General features: G+C 46.5%; 1 protein-coding gene across 1 annotated transcript in view; it reads right to left on the minus strand.

The window, feature by feature from the left end:
• The window catches only part of LOC139367488 (PH and SEC7 domain-containing protein 1-like), a 47758-nt gene that overhangs the window by 20793 nt on the left and 6012 nt on the right, over window positions 1-20953 (minus strand). Inside the window, exons 3-7 of the mRNA XM_071105715.1 lie at window positions 19078-19266; window positions 18209-18289; window positions 17764-17876; window positions 17615-17673; window positions 13235-13324 (exon numbers count right to left, since the gene is read on the minus strand). Of these exons, the coding sequence (XP_070961816.1) occupies window positions 13235-13324; window positions 17615-17673; window positions 17764-17876; window positions 18209-18289; window positions 19078-19266 (532 nt within the window). The remainder of the gene's footprint in view (window positions 1-13234; window positions 13325-17614; window positions 17674-17763; window positions 17877-18208; window positions 18290-19077; window positions 19267-20953) is intronic.

The raw sequence follows: 20953 nt of genomic DNA on the forward strand, positions 1-20953 counted from the left end.
CAATGTCACACTGACATGTTTTGGATTGAATGTATAAACCAAGCGACACCGTCCACAGGTGGGCGTATCAGGTGATCAGTTAACACTGTTCTTGGATCAGATCCTCATTGAATTGATCCTCCAGGAGGTTTAATAATAGTCCTACCGGTCCTATTGGGAGAAGACAGTAGAATCTCTCAAACTGTTCCCTTGACAGCTGTTGGCTAAGCGGGCCCTCTGTCCCCCTTCTGCCCAGCTTAAACAGTATGCCGGGCTGTGCCTCCAAAAATGGTAACTGGCCAACTTTTGACCAGTGGCGTAACTGTGGGTGACAGATACTTACACACACTCACATTGACACACACACTCACTCCCGTTGACACACACTCAAATTGACACACACACTCACTCACGATGACACACACACAGATGGTGCACAACACTTGCAGAGGTGTGAAAGGACAGCCAGCATGAAACAGATGGGTGCCAAGGGCGGAAATAAGGAGGTAAAAAGCACAGAGGCTCGCACACGTAGAAACACAAACACACACATAGAAACGCACACACACACACGACGTAAAGAGTCCACATAGGACTCCTCCCACTTCTCGAGCAGGGATCCCAAATAGCACTCTCGATTGCGTCACTTGCCCCCAAAACACAAACAAAAAGTAATGGAGAAACAGGAGAAGAATTGAAGGAACTGTCTAACTAGACCAACGTCCAGTTAAAAAGAGAAGAGGGGAACAAGATATCGTAAGACTGCCTGGTTCAGTCTACCCAGTAGAGTAAAAGGGGGCTATGTTATATCCTGTTGCTCCCAGTGTAAGATGGAAGATGAACACCCTTTTGTCTGTGTCACCCAGAATGATGGAGGGATGACTACCCCTCTATTTTAGGAGATCAGCGTCCGTCCATCTGTCCGGGTCCCTTGTCGGCATCTACTCCTTCTTTGATCCCTCACTTCTTTTGATCCCTCACTTCTTTGATCCCTCACTTCTTTTATCACCTTCTCCTTGTTCTTCAACGTGCCATCTCTCAATGCTTCTTTTCAATGGTTCCAAATCTCTTCCCATTGTGCCCTCTGGAGGGGGGAGGGTTAGAGAAAAGCTTGTCCTCCTGCTGTTGTCTTTCCCTCCTTGTTTCTCTCTGTCTTTCAGTCGTCTATCTTTTTGTCATCCTCTTTTTGGTTCTGTGTCGGAGAGCTGCCGGAATCGTACTGAGGAGAGAGACCTGACGGCAACTGTGTATGTGCTCTCTTCTCTATATGAGCCCCTCCCTCTATCCCTCCCCTCCCTCTCTCTCTCTCTGTCTGTCGGCAGCGAATCACAGACTTCCAACTCCCTCCTCCAGTCACACACACACACATACTCACGCGCGCAGCACACACACACTCCTGAATATTCTTTGAATGGTGATTAGCATTCGGTGCTTGTCTCCTCAGTCAGGTGGTGGAGAGAGTGGTGGGAATCAGCAGGAAAATGTGTTTATGCACGTGTGTGTGTGTGTGTGTGATATCTTGTGATATCTTGTGTGTGTTTTTTTCTTCTTCTCTCAAATCAAATGTTATTTGTCACATGCTTCATAAACAACAGGTGTGGACTAACAGTGAAATGCTTACCTACGGGCCCTTCCCGACAATGCAGAGAGCAACAACTAAACAAGAATACACAACTTCAACCCGTAACGAACGAGCTCAAACCAGCCCGCACGTGAGCAACAAGCCTGTTGAACATTCAAGACAAACGCTATTGAACAACGAAACAAAATGCAGTAGCACCATTTCTAAAAGCCTATTTGCTTTGCTCCTGTTCTGAATGATTAGGTTGGAGTTCGAACCCTTCCCCAAGAGCAACCCAGCTACAATCGCACACCTGTAACCTAAAACCCTATCACCACTGCTAGAAAATAGGATTTGCATGTAAGGTATGGTCAGGGAAGAAACATGATAGAGGAGATAGAGGAGAAAAATGTAGCCCTGGTCAGCAACCTGGGATGAGAAGATCCATGAAGGAAGAGGACTGGCCTCTTGTCAGATAGAATCGTTGACTTAAAGGGGCAATCTGCAGTTGCTACATTCATTTTTGGACTGAGAAATGAATGATATACACCCATTGATGTGTGTAGACTATAACTTAGAAATACCTCACGAGCTTAGTTCAACTGTCGTACCCCATCAGAAACCCAAATGTAAGCACTGCTTGTAAACAAACACTATATAGCCTCAAAACACGGTTAAAACTATCATTTTGATATCATGGATGGTCAGTCCTTGTGTCCATAGCTGTGTCTATGAATTTGAGAGTGGTTACAGTTCACAAGCTCCATCTCTCAGCTTTTTTACCGAAAAACAGGGGGCGGCTTTGTTATTGTTTCAACTGCTGATTGCCACATTAAGAATCAATAAGAGGGACAAGGGAACAGGATTAATCACACGATCTACAGCCATTGGGCTGACAAGAGATATAATGAGGGTGTCACTCACGCAGCGTGTGATTCATCGATATGACCGCAAGACTGAAACCACTCAGGTTTCCACACCGAGAGGCTAGACAATGGAGCTAGATATATTCTCCGTATGCTAATGAGCAGCGCTCCCCCCCAAAAATACCACCGACAAGATAGACTACGGGGAAGTGGGAGGGGCAGAATGGACAGAGAGAACAGGGCAACAACTTAGATCCAATGAGATAATGTTTGTCCAACATATATGCATTACACCTGCCAGTGCCTTGTGTGACCTTATCAAAGTCCACGGCCGGAGCTGAGAGGTCCAGTTCAAATGCAGGTTGACGTTTATTGTCCATGAGTCTTGTCCTTGAGGCAGAACTGAGCGATCTCCGCTAGACGGGCCAGCTGCAAAGTCAAAATTGTCTAAAATGTAAAAATTCATGAACATGTAGGGTCAGGGTTAGGCATTAGGGTTAACAGTGTGGTTAAGGTTAAGTTTAAGGTTGTCAGATGTTATGACGTTGTGGCTGTGCCAGCTATTGACCACACTGCAGAGCTGCCTCCAGAATAAGATTAATGACAAAAAACGCTAACCTGCCACATGTCTCTCTCTCTCTCTCTCTCTCTCTCTCTCTCTCTCTCTCTCTCTCTCTCTCTCCTCTCTCTCTCTCTCTCTCTCTCTCTCTCTCTCTCTCTCTCTCTCTTCCTCTCTCTCTTCCTCTCTCTCTCTCCCTCTCTCTCTCCCTCTCTCTCTCCCTCTCTCTCTCCCTCTCTCTCTTTCTCTCTCATATGTTCACTTGTGAGACAGCTTGGGGAGCGGGTGGGGTGCACTCTACACCCCACGTCTCTGCTAATTTAAGCAGGCAGCTAGCACCAGACATGACCTCTTTCCCTCAGCCCAGACTGAAAGGCTGGCACCCAGCAGCATGGCATAAGATATGCTGGCCTGGGTGAATGGCTGCCAGAGCTTTTGGGTACAGACACACAGCCAAATGTAGATGCAAAAGCACCGCCCACCCTAAAAATTCCACAGAGGTGAAAAGGTGGTAAAGTATTCAGACCACTTGACTTTTTTCAAATTTTGTTAGGTTACAGCCTTATTCTAAAATTGATTAAATAGTCCCCCCCCCCCCCCCATCAATCTACACAAAATACCCCATAATGACCAAGCAAAAACAGGTTTTTATACATTTTTGCAAATGTATTAAACATTTAAAACCAAAATCTAAGTACTCAGCCCCTTTACTCAGTACTTTGTTGAGTCACCTTTGGCAGCGTTTACAACCTTGAGTCTTCTTGGGTATGTCGCTACATGCTTGGCACACCTGTATTTGCAGAGTTTTTCCCATTCCTCTCCAGATTCTCTCAAACTCGGTCAGGTGGGATGGGGAGCGTTGCTGCACAGCTATTTTCAGGTCTCTCCAGAAATGTTCAATCAGGTTCAAATCCGGGCTCTGGCTGAGCCACTCAAGGACATTAAGAGACTTGTCCCGATGCCACTCCTGCGTTGTTTTGGCTGTGTGCTTAGCTGTGTCATTGTCCTGTTGGAAGGTGAACCTTCGCCCCAGTCTGAGGTCCTGAGCACCCTGGAGTAGGTTTTCATCAAGGATCTCTCTGTACTTTACTCCGTTCATCTTTGCCTCGATCCTGACTTGTCTCCCAGTCCCTGCCACTGAAAAACATCCCACAGCACAATGCTGCCACCACCCACAGCATGATGATGCCACCACCATGGTTCACCGTAGGGAAGGGTACCAAAACATTTCTGCAGCATTGAAGGTCCCCAAGAGGGCAAGCTTACAGTAGATACCTGGCCCTGCTAGCCTTTGACCTCTGCACAGTGACACACTGGCTTGGGCTAACAGCCAACAAATTAAAAAGAGGGGTTTTAAGGGGTTTGGGCTCAAGGTGAAAATCTCAACTATGTGCTGTACAAGGGCCCCAAAATGCTAATTATTTCTAATAATTGGTGATGGGAAACTTCTGGCTGTCTAGTTACATAATTTAACACTGAATCCTTTGGGTGGTTGACTATGACTAGTCTACAAACATCTCTCTGTGTGACATACACTAACGGTCAACAGTTTTAAAACACTGACTCATTCAAGGGTTTTTCTTTATTTTTACTATTTTCTACATTGTAGAATAATAGTGAATACATCAAAACTACAAAATAACTCATATGGACTCATGTAGTAACCAAAAATGTGTTAAACAAATCAAAATCCATTTTATATTTGAGATTCTTCAAAGTAGCCACCCTTTGCCTTGATGACAGATTTGCAACCTCTTGGCATTCTCTCAACCAGCTTCACCTGGAATGTTTTTCCAACAGTTTTGAGGGAGTTCCCACATATGCTGAGCACTTGTTGGCTGCTTTTCCTTCACTCTGCGGTCCGACTCATCCCAAACCATCTCAATTTGGTTGAGGTCAGGCGTATCGCTGCAGAATGCTGGTTAAGTGTGCCTTGAATTCGAAATAAATCACAGACAGTGACCAGCAAAGCACCCCCACACCTCCTATTCCATGATTTGTGGTGGGAAATACACATGCAGAGATCATCCGTTCACCTACTCTGTGTCTCACAAAGAAACACTCGGGAGTTGAATGTCATGCGTCCTCCGATACACAACCCAACCAGCCGTACTGCTTCTTAACACAGCGCGCATCCAACCCGGAAGCCAGCCGCACCAATGTGTCGGAGGCTACACCGTGCACCTGGCAACCTTGGCTAGCGCGCAATGCGCCCGGCCCGCCACAGGAGTCGCTGGTGCGCGATGAGAGAAGGAGATCCCTACCGACCAATCCCTCCCTAACCCGGACGACGCTAGGCCAATTGTGCGTCGCCCCACGGACCTCCCGGTCGCGGCCGGTTACGACAGAGCCTGGGCGCGAACCCAGGGACTCTGATGGCACAGCTGGCGCTGCAGTACAGCGCCCTTAACCACTGCGCCACCCAGGAACCAAAATAAAAAATAAAAAATAAATAATACATTTCCACCGGTCTAATGTCCAGTGCTCGTGTTTCTTGACCCAAGCAAGTCTCTTATTCTTATTTATGTCCTTTAGTAGTGGTTTCTTTGCAGCAATTCGACCATGAAGGCCTGATTCACACAGTCTCCTCTGATCAGTTGATGTTGAGATGTGTCTGTAAAGCATTTATTTGGGCTGCAATTTCTGAGGCTGGTAACTCTAATGAACTTATCCTCTGCAGCAGAGGTAACTTTGGGTCTTCCATTCCTGTGACGGTCCTCATGAGAGCCAGTTTCATCATATCGCTTGATGGTTTTTGCGACTGCACTTGAAGAAACGTTCAAAGCTCCGTATTGACTGACCTTCATATCTTAAAGGAATGATGGACTGTTGTTTCTCTTTGCATATTTGAGCTGTTCTTGCCATAATATGAACGTGGTTTTTTACCAAATATGGCTATGTTCTGTATACCCCCCTACCTTGTCACAACACAACTGATTGGCTCGAACGCATTAAAGAAAGAAATTCCATAAATCCCACACCTGTTATTGAAATGCATTCCAGGTGACTACTAAGCTGGGTGAGAGAATGCAAAGAGTGTGCAAAGCTGTCATCAAGGTGGCTATTTGAAGAATCTCAAATATAAAATATATTTTGATTTATTTAACCCTTTTTTGGTTACTACATGATTCCATATGTACTATTTCATAGTGTTGAGGTCTTCACTTTTATTCTACAATGTAGAAAATAGTCCAAATAAAGAAAAGCCCTTGAATGACTAGGTGTTCTAAACCTTTTGACCGGTAGTGTATTTCGGCTGAGCGATAGCATGTGGGACTAAGGGACAGGACAGTGGCCCCTAGCGCACATCTGGATAGTTTATAGTGTCCTTGGTATCAATTGGGTACACCCAGGCACAGACTAATAGATGTATAAATAGCTTGATAGAGTGTGTGCGCTACCAGAAGCACACGTACACGTTACAGTAATATGATCTACTAGAAGCAGCTGACGATGCACTGAACTAGGTTAGACTTAGAGAGGCAACGCAGGAAAGGGGGACACGAAACATCAGACATGTGGGTTACGTATGCCAAGGAACTCTTAAAGCAGTAATCATTTATACCATTGGTTATCTACTCGCAGACTTGACCATCTTTTCACCTCTGTGGAAGTGTGACGGTGGACCTGTACTTATTACAATCATTATAAGCACATCATTCATCCTATGCATTCATCCACTTATGAAACCTAACAAAAATATCCCTCCAAAAACCTACAACAGTGTTGTTGAACAAAGTAATTGAAAATGAATGCCCTCTAACCCTCTATCATAATTAGTTTAATAATGATTATATTATTAAGAAGGAATAGCCTGGAACCGATAAAATATGCTAAACTCCTGCTATGGAGGCCTAATATTGTGTTGAGAAGGCTGAGAGATAAGTGTGACGCCATAGCCAGCTATCTGCACAGTACAGGAGATTGCTCCATTCTGTCTCTCTATTGTAGTGTTAATGGGAAACATATCACTGGGTTTAATCTGAAAAGGCTGCAGAGGCGAGAGAGGGGGGGGGGGTGGAGAGAGGAAGAGAGGAGAGGGAAAGTTAGTGAGAAAGAGAGTTAGAGCGTAAAAGAGAGAGCACGAAGTACAGAGGGAGAGAATGAGAGACGGGTACCGCGGGGGTGCTCAGCCTGCTCATTATTTTACATACCGCCTGGTTCCTGATTTCAGCTGTAGCTGGAGGGTTCAGTTTAGTACCCCTCTGTGTAGCCTGTCCCTCCCAGCCATCCCTCAACATATGGCACAGGTTGAAATTCCCCAAAATATCACCTTACCCTCCTCTATACATCTTCTGATCTGAGATCTCTATGTGATTTCCTTTAAGATTCTACAATAGTCTAGATACAAAACAGCGTCTCTATGATGTATTTGAACATGAATATAAACATGTACATAAACAAACAAACAACTGTACAACATGCCTTGTAACTTCATGGTAAATAAAATATGCATAAAAGAAGGGGGCGTGCACAAAAATAATAAGGAACGGGTGGGAAAGTAAAAAAACAGAGGAGTGGCCATGAGCTCCCTAGTATGTACGTTGATGAGTGGAAGTGTTGTAGCGAGAGAGAGTGTGTGAGAAAGAGACAGATACTGTGAGAGAGAGGTAGTGTGAGAAAGAGAGAGATACTGTGAGAAAGAGAGAGATTGTGAGAAAGAGAGAGAGTGTGAGAAAGAGAGAGAGAGTGTGAGAAAGAGAGAGAGAGTGTGAGAAAGAGAGAGAGAGTGTGAGAAAGAGAGAGAGAGTGTGAGAAAGAGAGAGAGAGTGTGAGAAAGAGAGAGAGTGTGTGAGAAAGAGAGAGAGATATTGTGAGAAAGAGAGAGAGAGTGTGAGAAAGAGAGAGAGAGCGTGTGAGAAAGAGAGAGAGAGTGTGAGAAAGAGAGAGAGAGTGTGAGAAAGAGAGAGAGAGTGTGAGAAAGAGAGAAAGAGTGTGAGAAAGAGAGAGTGTGAGAAAGAGAGAGAGAGTGTGAGAAAGAGAGAGAGTGTGAGAAAGAGAGAGATACTGTGAGAAAGAGAGAGAGTGTGAGAAAGAGAGAGATACTGTGAGAAAGAGAGATACTGTGAGAAAGAGAGAGCGAGTGTGAGAAAGAGAGAGAGTGTGAGAAAGAGAGAGAGAGAGTGTGAGAAAGAGAGAGAGAGTGTGAGAAAGAGAGAGAGAGTGTGAGAAAGAGAGAGAGAGTGAGAAAGAGAGAGATACTGTGAGAAAGAGAGAGTGTGAGAAAGAGAGAGAGAGAGAGTGAGAAAGAGAGAGAGAGTGTGAGAAAGAGAGAGAGAGTGTGAGAAAGAGAGAGAGAGAGAGTGAGAAAGAGAGAGAGAGTGTGAGAAAGAGAGAGAGAGTATGAGAAAGAGAGAGATAGTGTGATGTTAGAGCTAGAGATTGAAGAGAAGAGCAGCACACAGGTTTGCCTCCTCCGGGGGCACTGCTATTTCATACCGCTGAAAATAAAACACTTTGAACCTCAAGAAAAAGGGAGGGAGGGAGGAGAGGAGAGGAGAGGAGAGGAGAGGAGAGGAACGAGAGCAGGCAAAGAGTGAGAGGGTGGCATGGTGGGGGTGCTGTGGTGCTACACTGAAAACAGAAACAACAGAGAGAGAGAGAGAGAGCGACAGAGAGAGAGATCAAGAGAGAGAGAGACCAAGAGAAAGGCCGAACGAGAAAGAGAGAGAGCGAGAGCCCGAGAGAGAGAGACCGAGAGAGAGAGAGACCGAGAGATTTAGACTGAGAGACCATAATATAGAAATTAGGAGGAATGTAGTGTGACTGTGTGTGTGTGTGTGTGTGTGTGTGTGTGTGTGTGTGTGTGTGTGTGTGTGTGTGTGTGTGTGTGTGTCTGTCTCTCTGTCTGTCTGTGGACATGTTTTCCTATCTTATCAAGACCACAATGTCCTGACAAGTCACCAGAATGTCCTGACACAGTAGGAAAACAAGAAATAAGTCTTTTTTCATGTCCTGAATTTGTTAAAATGCTATTTCAGGCTTAAAGTGTAACTGGCAGTGTTTTACCTACTTTGCAGATATGAAACAAACAATCATAAGATCAGTCAAAAATATCAAACTCCCAGTTTATGTTACAAAACCAACTTTATAATAGCTTTTAAAAATAGCTTATATTTGACTCAAAATCCCATGACGTTTGCTGGCATTGCTGGCAGAATAGATGGATACAGTTCAATGCATGATTAATATAATTCACCAATACATTTCCTGGTAGTCCAAAACATATTGCTGTCAGGTTGTAAATAAAAGCTGTCCTGATACATTGTTTGCTTCCTCCATCCATTCGGGGTGCACTGTTTCAGTTTCAATGACTCAATAACAAAAACGACTGTAATTAAGGCTGGGAATGTCAATACAATCATCAATCTAGCAAGGGCAATGATCACAAGCCTGTCATAACATGAGTAATAGGCTAGCACACGTGTCACATGTCAAACACAAGGCGTTACACATTTCTATCCCGCCACGCAATGATTTGGGTTGTCAATCCATACTGACCGCGTTGCGCTGCCAATGTGCTGCACGACTAGGAAAGGCGCGATTCGGGTGATGTTGATCGTGGAGAAAGTGGCAGAAACTGAGGTTTTGTTTTAAGCTGCCAGTGAGTCGAGTGAAGCTAATAGCACAGAAAGTGAGAACGAGTGTGTTACAGTGGTGAAGAAAAGGGGAAACAGGAGAAGAAAAGCTGTGGTGGAGGAAACCACTCGACTCCTTTGTAGTCGGAGTGAGGGATTTGGATCAAAGTGTGGAGTTGTGGTGAGAGTCACAAACAGTGGTCTTATTTCGATTTTTGGCGTGTTTTAAGACTCAAAAAGATGCCGGAATGGAATGTTTTCCTGTATGGATTTTCGCAGCAGGTCACCCATCAAGGGGGTTATTTCTGGCGTGGCACAAGAAGTAAAGTCAGAGGATATAACTGAAAACATCGATGGAGTGGTTGGTGCACGTCGACTGACCTGTATGGTGGACGGAGAAAAGGAATTAACTTCATCCATGCTCCTGTTCTTTCATGAAGAGTCTCTCCCTTCTCAAACCAAGTTAGGATTCATGAGATACCCTGTGGGAGCTTTTTGTGCACAAGCCCCTTCAGTGTCATAAATGTCAAATATTTGGTCATGTGTCAAGTGTGTGCAGAGGGGAAGAGTGTGCAGAGGGGAAGAGTATCGTACGCCAGATGAAGTGAAATGCTGCAACTGTGGAGGTGAACATGAGCCTGGCAAGGAGTGTCCAGCGTGTCTCCTATCTGGAGGCGGTGAGAAGATGGGAAGGAACGAGTGGCGGGGAAGAAACAATGGTAGTAGAGCCTCCACGACCAGTGAAGGGTTCTCATCAATCGAAGGCATAGTGAAATGCTACCTGTTAAAAAGGTGTACTTTGTATTATTTATTGAAATGGTCATAAACTACAAGCGGAGAACAAGTCTGAGAAAAACTGGAATCATTGTGAATGCCGCTGAACGTTTTTCGGGTCTTTGTGATTTCACAGTCGAGGTCATGCAAGAAATCCTGTCAGGCCCCTGAGCGTGTGAAGGGATGTATTTTGGAGTGGACTGGGCTTGAAGAAGTGGGATGGGTTTTCTTAGTTGACGTGTTTCATTTTGTATGATGTCGTTTTCCCCCTTTCTCGCAATGTTTTTTTGTTTAATCCAGCTGGTGGCGATAATGCGCCATTAACATTGGATGCCAACCGCCATTAAACCCCATCGAAGAAGAACGTGCTGCAGACCAAACGGCAGTGCATTGCCACTCACACAACACTCCTCCCTGACCATCTCCTTTGTTTTGTTGACGTTGAGGGAGAGGTTATTTTCCTGACACCACACTCTGAGGGCCCTCACCTCCTCCCTGCAGCCATCACCTCCTCCCTGCCACAATCCTAGCTAGGCTACTAAAATGTTGCAGTCTGGCTTCGGTTTTTAAAGTTTGACAATGAATTACCCAAAAAGTAAACCTGCAACAAAACACCATGTAAATGAGAAACATATAGGCCTATTACAGCAACATTTGATCAGTAGCCTAGGCAGGCTACTCAACTACAAGACATTTTGAGTCCACCATGGTGGAGCCTATCGTTAGCTAGCTAGCTAGCTGTTAGGAGGATGTCATGCCATGTCATTGAAGGAGTGGGTGAGTGACAGACTTTCAGCCCTACAGCTAGAGATGCAGGTGTCATTTTGGTTAGCTAGCAAGAAATATGAATCGCTTTGCTAGCTAGCTATGCTGAACTTGAACAACTGTTATCCAAAGTTAGCAAAGTTAGTTGTTAATCAAATGTTTTTGTCATTGATCAAATGGGAGGGCAGGCAAGTTCCCATTCAGTTGTAAAAATGTGCATGCATGCACTGGCACGCATGCTGCAGAAGGATGAGCAGGCTACTATTACCATCATTTATCAGTGCAACTTCTACTAGCTGAAAAAGTGTGACATGGTTAATTTAATGTTTTGTTCAGTTAGGTTAGGGTTAGGAGTTAGGAGTTAGGTTAGGGCTAGGAGTTAGTTTAGGATTAGGAGTTAGGTTAGGAGTTAGGTTAGGGCTAGGAGTTAGGTTAGGGTTAGGAGTTAGGTTAGGGCTAGGAGTTAGGTTAGGGTTAGGAGTTAGGTTAGGGATAGGAGTTAGGTTAGGGCTAGGAGTTAGGTTAGGGCTAGGAGTTAGGTTAGGGCTAGGAGTTAGGTTAGGGCTAGGAGTTAGGTTAGGAGTTAGGTTAGGAGTTAGGTTAGGGTTAGGAGTTAGGTTAGGAGTTAGGTTAGGGCTAGGAGTTAGGGATAGGGGTAATAGGATTTAAATGGAAATAAAATGTTTACTCCCCCAAAAAATCCATATGTGTGTGTGAGAGAGAGAGAGAGAGAGAGAGAGAGAGAGAGAGAGAGAGAGAGAGAGAGAGAAAGATAGCCCCTCTACTTTGAGTATTTTAGTGGGGATGTCAGGCTCAGGTTGGCCCAAGCATGAGTGTGTGTGTGTGTGTAATGTAACATTATTATGATAATGGGTGACCAGGGAATACACACCAGAGATAGAAGGGAAATGGGAAAGCAGGAAAAGGAGGGAAGGGAATGAAGGATATGAAGCAGATTATCGGGAACAACATGACAGTCATTTAGTCAGAATGAAATGATGTTGGGATAAGCTAGGATGGGATTGGGGCAGCGAGGAGAACAAGGAGTGGGAGAGAAAGAGAGAAAACGAGAGATAGAAAGTGGGCAGGGAAAACAGTTGGAGAGTTAGAGAAAGAGAGAGAGAGAGGGAGAGAGAGGGAGTTAGAGGAGAGGGAGAGAGAGGGAGAGAGAGGGAGTTGGAGGAGAGGGAGAGAGAGGGAGTTGGAGGAGAGGGAGAGAGAGATGGAGAGGGAGAGAGAGGGAGAGAGAGGATGTTGGAGGAGAGGGAGAGAGAGGGAGAGAGGGAGTTGGAGGAGAGGGAGAGAGAGGATGTTGGAGGAGAGGGAGAGAGAGGGAGAGAGGGAGTTGGAGGAGAGGGAGAGAGAGGGAGTTGGAGGAGAGGGAGAGAGAGATGGAGAGGGAGAGAGAGGGAGAGAGAGGATGTTGGAGGAGAGGGAGAGAGAGGGAGAGAGGGAGTTGGAGGAGAGGGAGAGAGAGGATGTTGGAGGAGAGGGAGAGAGAGGGAGAGAGGGAGTTGGAGGAGAGGGAGAGAGAGGGAGAGAGAGGGAGTGGGAGGAGAGCATGATTTAAAATACACTTCCTAGATATATACAGTGCATAAATAAAACAGCTACCACCTCTCTCTCTCTATCTATCTCTCTCCATCTCTCTCTCACCTTAAAGCTGTACCATGGCAGGGGAGCTGATGCTATCCTGACTTAATAACAGCAAAGCCTGTCATTTTTAGAATTCATATTCCTTCATTTCTGGGTGAAAAATATTGCCTGGTTCCCTCTTCCCCCCTTTCTCTCACATGTATTATAGATACACCATTACAACTTGTTGACTTACGCGTTGAGGGAACCCTTTGCAGACAAAACGAATCAAACGCATCATCATTAGCCACGTCAACGGCAAGCAACCCCACTGATTTAGCTCATCTGGCATCCGCTGGTGTGCCTGTGGGCTCCCAATGAATGGCCCCAGATGAGCCTAACCCCATTATGCTGCCCACAACAGGGAGAAGCTAATAGCATAATCTAACGTTGTCCGATCTCGAGCAGAGATTCACCAGAGGGAAGGTACAGTAAGTCTTCTCCTGGTCTGCTAGACAACACAACAATTAGTGTGTGTATGTGTGTTTTTATAGCAATGTACAGTACAGTGACTCACCTTCAGCAAGTCTTTGGGAAAGTCTTGACCCTCATTCAGACCCTCCAGGTTGTCAATGAACTGTGTGCAGGACATCCTTTTGCCAATGTTCTGAAAAACATGATACACAGTACTTACTCTATGCTATTAGTCTCTCTAGACCACAGATGGGCAACTTTTGAACTCATAATAAGGGTCCTCAGTGACTCGCTGGTCTGCATACCCACATCCATGCCCACATCCATGCCCACATCCATGCCCACATCCATGCCCACATCCATGCCCACATCCATGCCCACATCCATGCCCACATCCATGCCCACATCCATACCCACACATGCAGTCAGAGACCTAGCATTTTAGGGGCCCTAAGTTACATTTTACAGCTAATTTCCTGCCATTTTAAACTATGTTTTGATAGCTGGCTAGACTAACTTACCAATGAAAAAAGTGTTAGCTTACATGGGCTAATTGAGTGACTGTCAGTGACTGTTAGTGACTGTTAGTGACTGACATAACATGAGAAAAACTGCTGATGCACAACCACATTTAGAAATTGTACCTGGTATATTTGTAACGGTTTTCTGTATGTGAAGGAGAGTCGGACCAAAATGCAGTGTGTAGATTTCGATCCATGTTTTAATAATAGTAGAAGAGTCTGGTCGACTGGCAGATCTGGAAGAGTCTGGTCGACTGGCAGATCTGGAAGAGTCTGGTCGACTGGCAGATCTGGAAGAGTCTGGTTGACTGGCAGCTCTTGCTGCTCCATGCTGACTGGCTGCCCCATGCTGACTGGCAGCTCTGGCTGCTCCATGCTGACTGGCTGCTCCATGCTGACTGACAGCTCTGGCTGCTCCATGCTGACTGGCAGCTCTGGCTGCTCCATGCTGACTGGCTGCCCCATGCTGACTGGCAGCTCTGGCTGCTCCATGCTGACTGGCTGCTCCATGCTGACTGACAGCTCTGGCTGCTCCATGCTGACTGGCAGCTCTGGCTGCTCCATGCTGACTGGCAGCTCTGGCTGCTCCATGCTGACTGGCAGCTCTGGCTGCTCCATGCTGACTGGCGGCCCTGGCTGCTCCATGCTGACTGGCGGCCCTGGCTGCTCCATGCTGACTGGCGGCCCTGGCTGCTCCATGCTGACTGGCGGCCCTGGCTGCTCCATGCTGACTGGCGGCCCTGGCTGCTCCATGCTAACTGGCGGCTCTGGCTGCTCCATGCTAACTGGCGGCTCTGGCTGCTCCATGCTAACTGGCAGCTCTGGCGGCTCCTTGCAGACTGGCAGCTCTGGCGGCTCCTTGCAAACTGGCAGCTTTGGCGGCATCCTGCAGACTGGCAGCTCTGGCGGCTCCTTGCAGACTGGCAGCTCCCTGCAGACTGGCAGCTCTATGCAGACTGGCAGCTCTATGCAGACTGGCAGCTCTATGCAGACTGGCAGCTCTATGCAGACTGGCAGCTCTATGCAGACTGGCAGCTCCTTGCAGACTGGCAGCTCCTTGCAAACTGGCAGCTCCTTGCAAACTGGCAGCTCCTTGCAGACTGGCAGCTCCTTGCAAACTGGCAGCTCCTTGCAAACTGGCAGTTCTGAACAGGCGGGAGACTCCGGCAGCGCTGTAGAGAAGGAAGGCTCTAACAGCGCTAAACAGGCGGGAGACTCCGACAGCGCTGAAGAGGAGGAAGGCTCTGGCAGCGCTGGACAGGCGAGGCGCACTGTAGGCCTGATGCGTGGTGCTGGCACTGGTGGTACTGGGCCGAGGACACGCACAGGAAGCCTGGTGCGGGGAGCTGCTACCGGAGGGCTGGGGTGTGGAGGTGGTACTGGAAAAACCGGACCGTGCAGGCGCACTGGAGCTCTTGAGCACCGAGCCTGCCCAACCTTACCTGGTTGAATGCTCACGGTCGCCCTGCCAGTGCGGCGAGGTGGAATAGCCCGCACTGGGCTATGCAGGCGAACCGGAGACACCGAGCGCAAGGCTGGTGCCATGTAAGCCGGCCCAAGGAGACGCACTGGGGACCAGCTGCGTAGAGCCGGCTTCACAGGGAGTCTGCCCAGGTCTCCTACCTGGCGTAGCCATACTCCCTGTTAGTCTCCTACCTGGCCCCCCCCCCCCCCCAAGACATTTTTGGGGCTGCCTCTCGGGCTTCCATCCGCGTCGCCGTGCTGCCTTCTCATACCAGCGCCTCTCTGCTTTCACTGCCTCCATTCTACGATAACCTTCCTCGCACTGCTCCAGCGAATCCCAGGCGGGCTCCGGCACTCTCCCTGGGTCGGCCGCCCACCTGTCGATCTCCTCCCAAGTAGTATAGTCCATACTCCTGCTGTCCATAACGTCCTCCCATGTCCATTCCTCTTTACGCTGCTGTTGCTGCCTGTTGACACGCTGCTTGGTCCGTTGGTGGTGGGTGATTCTGTAACGGTTTTCTGTATGTGAAGGAGAGTCGAACCAAAATGCAGCGTGTAGATTTCGATCCATGTTTTAATAAACAAACGTAAAACACGAATCAATACAAACACTACAAAAATAAAGAACGTAATGAACGTAACGAAAACCTAAACAGCCTATCTGGTGAAAACACATAGACAGGAACAATCACCCACAAACACACAGTGAAACCCAGGCTACCTAAATATGGTTCCCAATCAGAGACAATGACGAACACCTGCCTCTGATTGAGAACCATATCAGGCCGAACATAGAACTAGACAAACTAGACATGTAACATAGAATGCCCACTCAGATCACACCCTGACCAACCACAACATAGAAATATACAAAGTAAACTATGGTCAGGGTATGACAGTATTCTACTATTGTAACTCATAGTAGAATATCGTTAGGTATCCATCCCTGCTCTAGACAGGTGGGTTTTCTCTCACATTGTACCAATGTTCCAGCATACATGTCTGTCCTCAAACCAACGTCGGTTTGGCAGAGAGGAAAGGGCGGAGTTGAATGCTGGAAAATCCGTCCAGAGCCCTGCCGTAAACATCTCCGGTAGCTAGCTAGATATTTTCAATGAGTGTTTCGCAAGTGAGTAGTTTGCATGCGCCATGATGTTAGCTTTACCAGCTTAAAACCACTGACTGGTAGGGTCAGTGGCTAGCTATCCGCGTCTATATTGTGTGTCCGCCTCTGCTATGTTTCCGAGGGGATTCTTTTTAAGCCCCGCCTAGCCAAACTTGTGATTTGTTAGACCTAGCGCTATTGCCCTATCCCTGAGATTTCCGAGACTACTATGCTATAAATGAATATCATCTTTAAAAAGCACCACCAACATCAGTCATCTAAAATATTCGAGGCACAGATTGTCTAATTCATCTGTCCTTCTGCCGCTCTTTGACAAACTATTATATTAGAATTCATCTCTGAAGGATGTTATGGGGAGAAATTACTTTCAGGGACCTCATCCAATTGATTTAATCTAGCTGATGAGCTGAGAGTGTTCAGAAGGAGATTGTTTAAAGGACGTCACGCTGCTTGCTTAGCGAGTACCGCTTTCTCCTGATTGGGCTCCCACTGAGGCTCGAACGCATGACCTCTGCCTCGCAAACAAACGTGGCCGCCCTCCTGAAGCGTCTTACTCAGTCACACCGCGGAAAAGCTCGTTTTTCGGCAGCGCAAGGGGAGACACTTCAGGCTGAGGAGTGAGTTTTCACAGAGCCCCATCTGCTACTATTGCATGCTGGGAATATTGCTGAAAAGAGATAGTGAGTGAAGATAAAGACGAAGAAGATGCTGGGGACTATGATGATGATGATGATCAGGATGATCCCATTGATGACGATGATGATTTTGAAGAAGAAGAAGATAATGACATTGGTGACAATGATGAATGATGATGATGATGGTGATGAAGCACAGAACTATACCAGCCAGGCATCTCTCAATCCCCCTTCCCCTGAGAGAGTGGGTTTCTCATCAAGCCAGCTCTAGCCCCTTCAACCAGACCTGAATATTTCCATATAATATAAATGGTTTCGACTAAACTACCTGGAGTCATCTGTAGAGGTTGCACATCACACCATGCAGCAATAGATGGCCTAGATTTAGAGTTATATGGTAATCAGTCTACAGTTTGATATGGACTGGATTATATGATAGTGTAGAAACACATTGAAATCAGGAGGCTGGTCCCAGATCAGCTTTCGATAAGTCGGGGGCTTATTTCCCAAAGCTACCACTGTACTGAGTCAGTGGAGCCTGGGGGGGAATGGATCTCTGAAAAATGTCTCTACACTGAACTCTACCCTGAACTTAATGACATTTGTATCCCTAACACACACACACACACACACACACACACACACACACACACACACACACACACACACACACACACACACACACACACACACACACACACACACACACACACACACACACACAGAACTCAACTTACATGGCCATGCAGGTCTGTGTTTAGCAGCATCAGGGCACAGGTCAAGGTATGAACACCATCTGGATAAGGAGGAGACATTTCAATCTATTACCATGACGACGGAGCTGTGCTATTTCTATAGTGGAAATGAGACAGTGGCGTCCTCTTACCCTCAGTATGTATGAGTATTGGGTTACAGTGCAGGTATCTCCTGGAGAAGTGAGACAGCACCCGCTCCCTCTCCTGAGTCTCTCCCATCAGGGAGAACTGCTTGAGTAAGGCTCTGGAACACACAGACACACACATTGAGCAGAAACACAGTGCTTCTCAACCCCAATCCAGTATCCAGTTTCTCTAGTATCCTAAAGGGTGGCAAATGTTGGTTCCAGCCCAGCGGTAACGCACCTCATTACGCACCTGTCCACCTCATTCAACGACTTAATTAATGACCAAGCCCTTGATTAATTGAATCAGGAGCGTTTTTTCTGGGCTAGAAACACAAGTCTGGCATATTAGGCTACTTTCCCTCAGCCTGCCACCAGAGAGCAGTATTACCATCTACTAACCAGTGGCTGGCTAGTTGAACAAGTCAGTCAGTCAGTTTGAACCTCTCACCTCAGAGCCTGGTCCACATTAAGACCTGTGAAGTTAAAGAAGTGTAGATACTCCTCTGCAACCTTATGACTGAAGTCATTGCTGGGGAGAGAGAGAGAAACATAGATAAATGAATAGAGAGAGAGACAGGAAAAGAGAGAGAAAAAGGGAAAGAGAGAAAGAGGGAGAGGGAGTGAGAACAACATGTTAATCAGCTGCTGGCTTTCCCAGCTCAAACACACAAGGCCACAGTTGGGTTGTGTCCTTGAGACGAAGACTTGGGGCCAAAAACGATGATTCCCAGAGTGCATCTGTCAGAGAGGAGGAATCTCTTTTCATCCTAAATTCCTTTTCATCAGACAGATGGACGGACGGATGGATGAGCAGAAAGATGGACGGACAGACAGCTTTTCATTGGATATGATCATTGTAAGAGTTTAAGATGCGCCCCCAACAACGTGACAACTTTGGACTAACTCCCCTTATAATAACACTCAGTTTGAAACTTTGATTCCCAGGGTGAATCTGTCAGACAGAAGGAATTTCTTTTCATCCTAAATTCCTTTTCACCAAACAGACGGACGAAGGTACAGACAGACGGACGGACGGAGAGACAGACAGGCAGACAGGCCGGAGAGACAGACAGACAGACAGACAGACTAATCGAAGAGTACAACCGCGGAGGAAAACCAAGGGGTCAGACAAGGTCCAGACCAGGTTTAGTATAGAAGAGAGCGAGAGAAAGAGAGAGATCTTGGAAATGTTAGCCACATCCATACTAGGTGTTGTCATCGGCAGTATACACGCTACACATAGCATAGACAAAGTACAGCAGCACATCGTAAAGAGAAGGATCGATAACACGAGAAGGCTGGGTGCCAGGTGCTCACTTCTTGCTGAGGTGACGGGCCACGTCGGACTTCCTGAAGCCGTCCAGGGTGAAGAGGCGCTTGGCCAAGCGCTTGGCGGCCTCTCCGTCAGCACGGTTACCGTTGGTGAGGGTGTCGCTGCTCCCCAGTCCCAGCCGCTCACTGAGGTCCTGATCCAGCTCCGAGTCTGTCGCCAGACGAGCCTTCTCCCTGGGGGGAGAGAAAAAGTAAGAGGGGGAAAGAGAGGGAGAGACGGGTTAAGAGGGAGAGGGAGGGGGATAGAGGGAGAAAGGGAAGGAGCGGGAGGACAAAGACAAAGAGTGAAGGGAGGTGTGGATAAATTATGATGCAACCCACTTTGTTGTAATTTCTTCACGGCAACACTGTAAAGCTTGCAGCAAAACTGTAAGTCTTTGGTCAGGTCTACTGAAAAAAATAGTCCTGGAACCTTTCCTATTGTAGGCCTATGCTTTCTTCTGGTGTGACACAATGATAATTCAGTACATTAATACACTCAAATGTGGACCATGTTAAGCATACACAGGGCACAATAAACAGAAGGACACATTATACAACCTCCTTCCATAAATCTATCCTTTCCTGCAACTCTCTCTATATCACCCAGTCATTTAACCCCCTTTCAAGCAGTAAAGGGTTCAGGAGGGCACGCCGCACTATATCTCAATTATGCTGTGGTAATAGCTTTACGCATGTTATGTCACCTTGGAACAAGAACAGAAACAGAAAATTAAGACCTGTGAGTTCCATCTGTTGATAATACATGGTTTCAAATGATAGAAGAGGACTTGAACTACAAGTCTGGACTTCAGCCATAATATATCATAATAAATGTCCTCTCACTGTCTACTGCGTTTATTTTCTGCAAACTTAACATGTGTAAATATTTGTATGAACATGACAAGATTCAACAACTGAAATATAAACTGAACAAGTTCCACAGACATGTGACTAACAGAAATTAAATAATGTGTCCCTGAACAAAAGGTGGGGGTCAAAATAAAAAGTAACTGTCTGGTCCAGTGACGGTGGGTTTGTGCCTATAGGCGACGTTGTTGCCGGTGATGTCTGGTGAGGACTTGCCCTAAGTCCAGCCTCTCTCAGCCTATTGTGGACAATCTGAGCACTGATGGAGTGATTGTGCGTTCCTGGTGTAACTTGGACAGTTGTTGTTGCCATCTTGTACCTGTCTCGCAAGTGTGATGTTCGTATGTACCGATCCTGTGCAGGTGTTGTTACACAATGTCTGCCACTGCGAGGACGATCAGCTGTCTGTCCTGTCTCCCTGTAACGCTGTCTTAGGTGTCTCACAGTAGGGACATTGCAATTTATTGCCATGGCCACATCTGCAGTCCTCATACCTCCTTGCAGCATGCCTAAGGCACTTTCACGCAGATGAGCAGGGAGCATCTTTCTTTTGGTGTTTTTCAGAGTCAGTAGAAAGGCCTCTTTAGTGTCCTAAGTTTTCATAACTGTGACCTTAATTGCCTACCGTCTGTAAGCTGTTAGTGTCTTAACGACCGTTCCACAGGTGCATGTTCATTAATTGTTTATGGTTCATTGAACAAGCATGGGAAACAGTGTTAAACCCTGTACAATGAAGATCTGTGAAGTTATTTGGATTTTTACGAATTATCTTTGAAAGACAAGAGTCCTGAAAAAGGGATGTTTTTTTTGCTGAGTTTAAATCCATCCAAGAATACAAGCTTGGGAACAGTATTTAAAATATTTAAAGTATGACAGAAACACACTTTACCCAGACTACCAGGACTACAGCATAGCACATTCAGACTTCCTTATTATCACTGAGTCATACACACCTCCACAGAGCAAACAATCCATTATATTAGCTGAATGAATGGCTTTGTTACTGAGCAAT

The sequence above is a fragment of the Oncorhynchus clarkii genome, chromosome 16 (genome assembly GCF_045791955.1).
Source record: "Oncorhynchus clarkii lewisi isolate Uvic-CL-2024 chromosome 16, UVic_Ocla_1.0, whole genome shotgun sequence".
Taxonomy (NCBI): domain Eukaryota; kingdom Metazoa; phylum Chordata; class Actinopteri; order Salmoniformes; family Salmonidae; genus Oncorhynchus; species Oncorhynchus clarkii.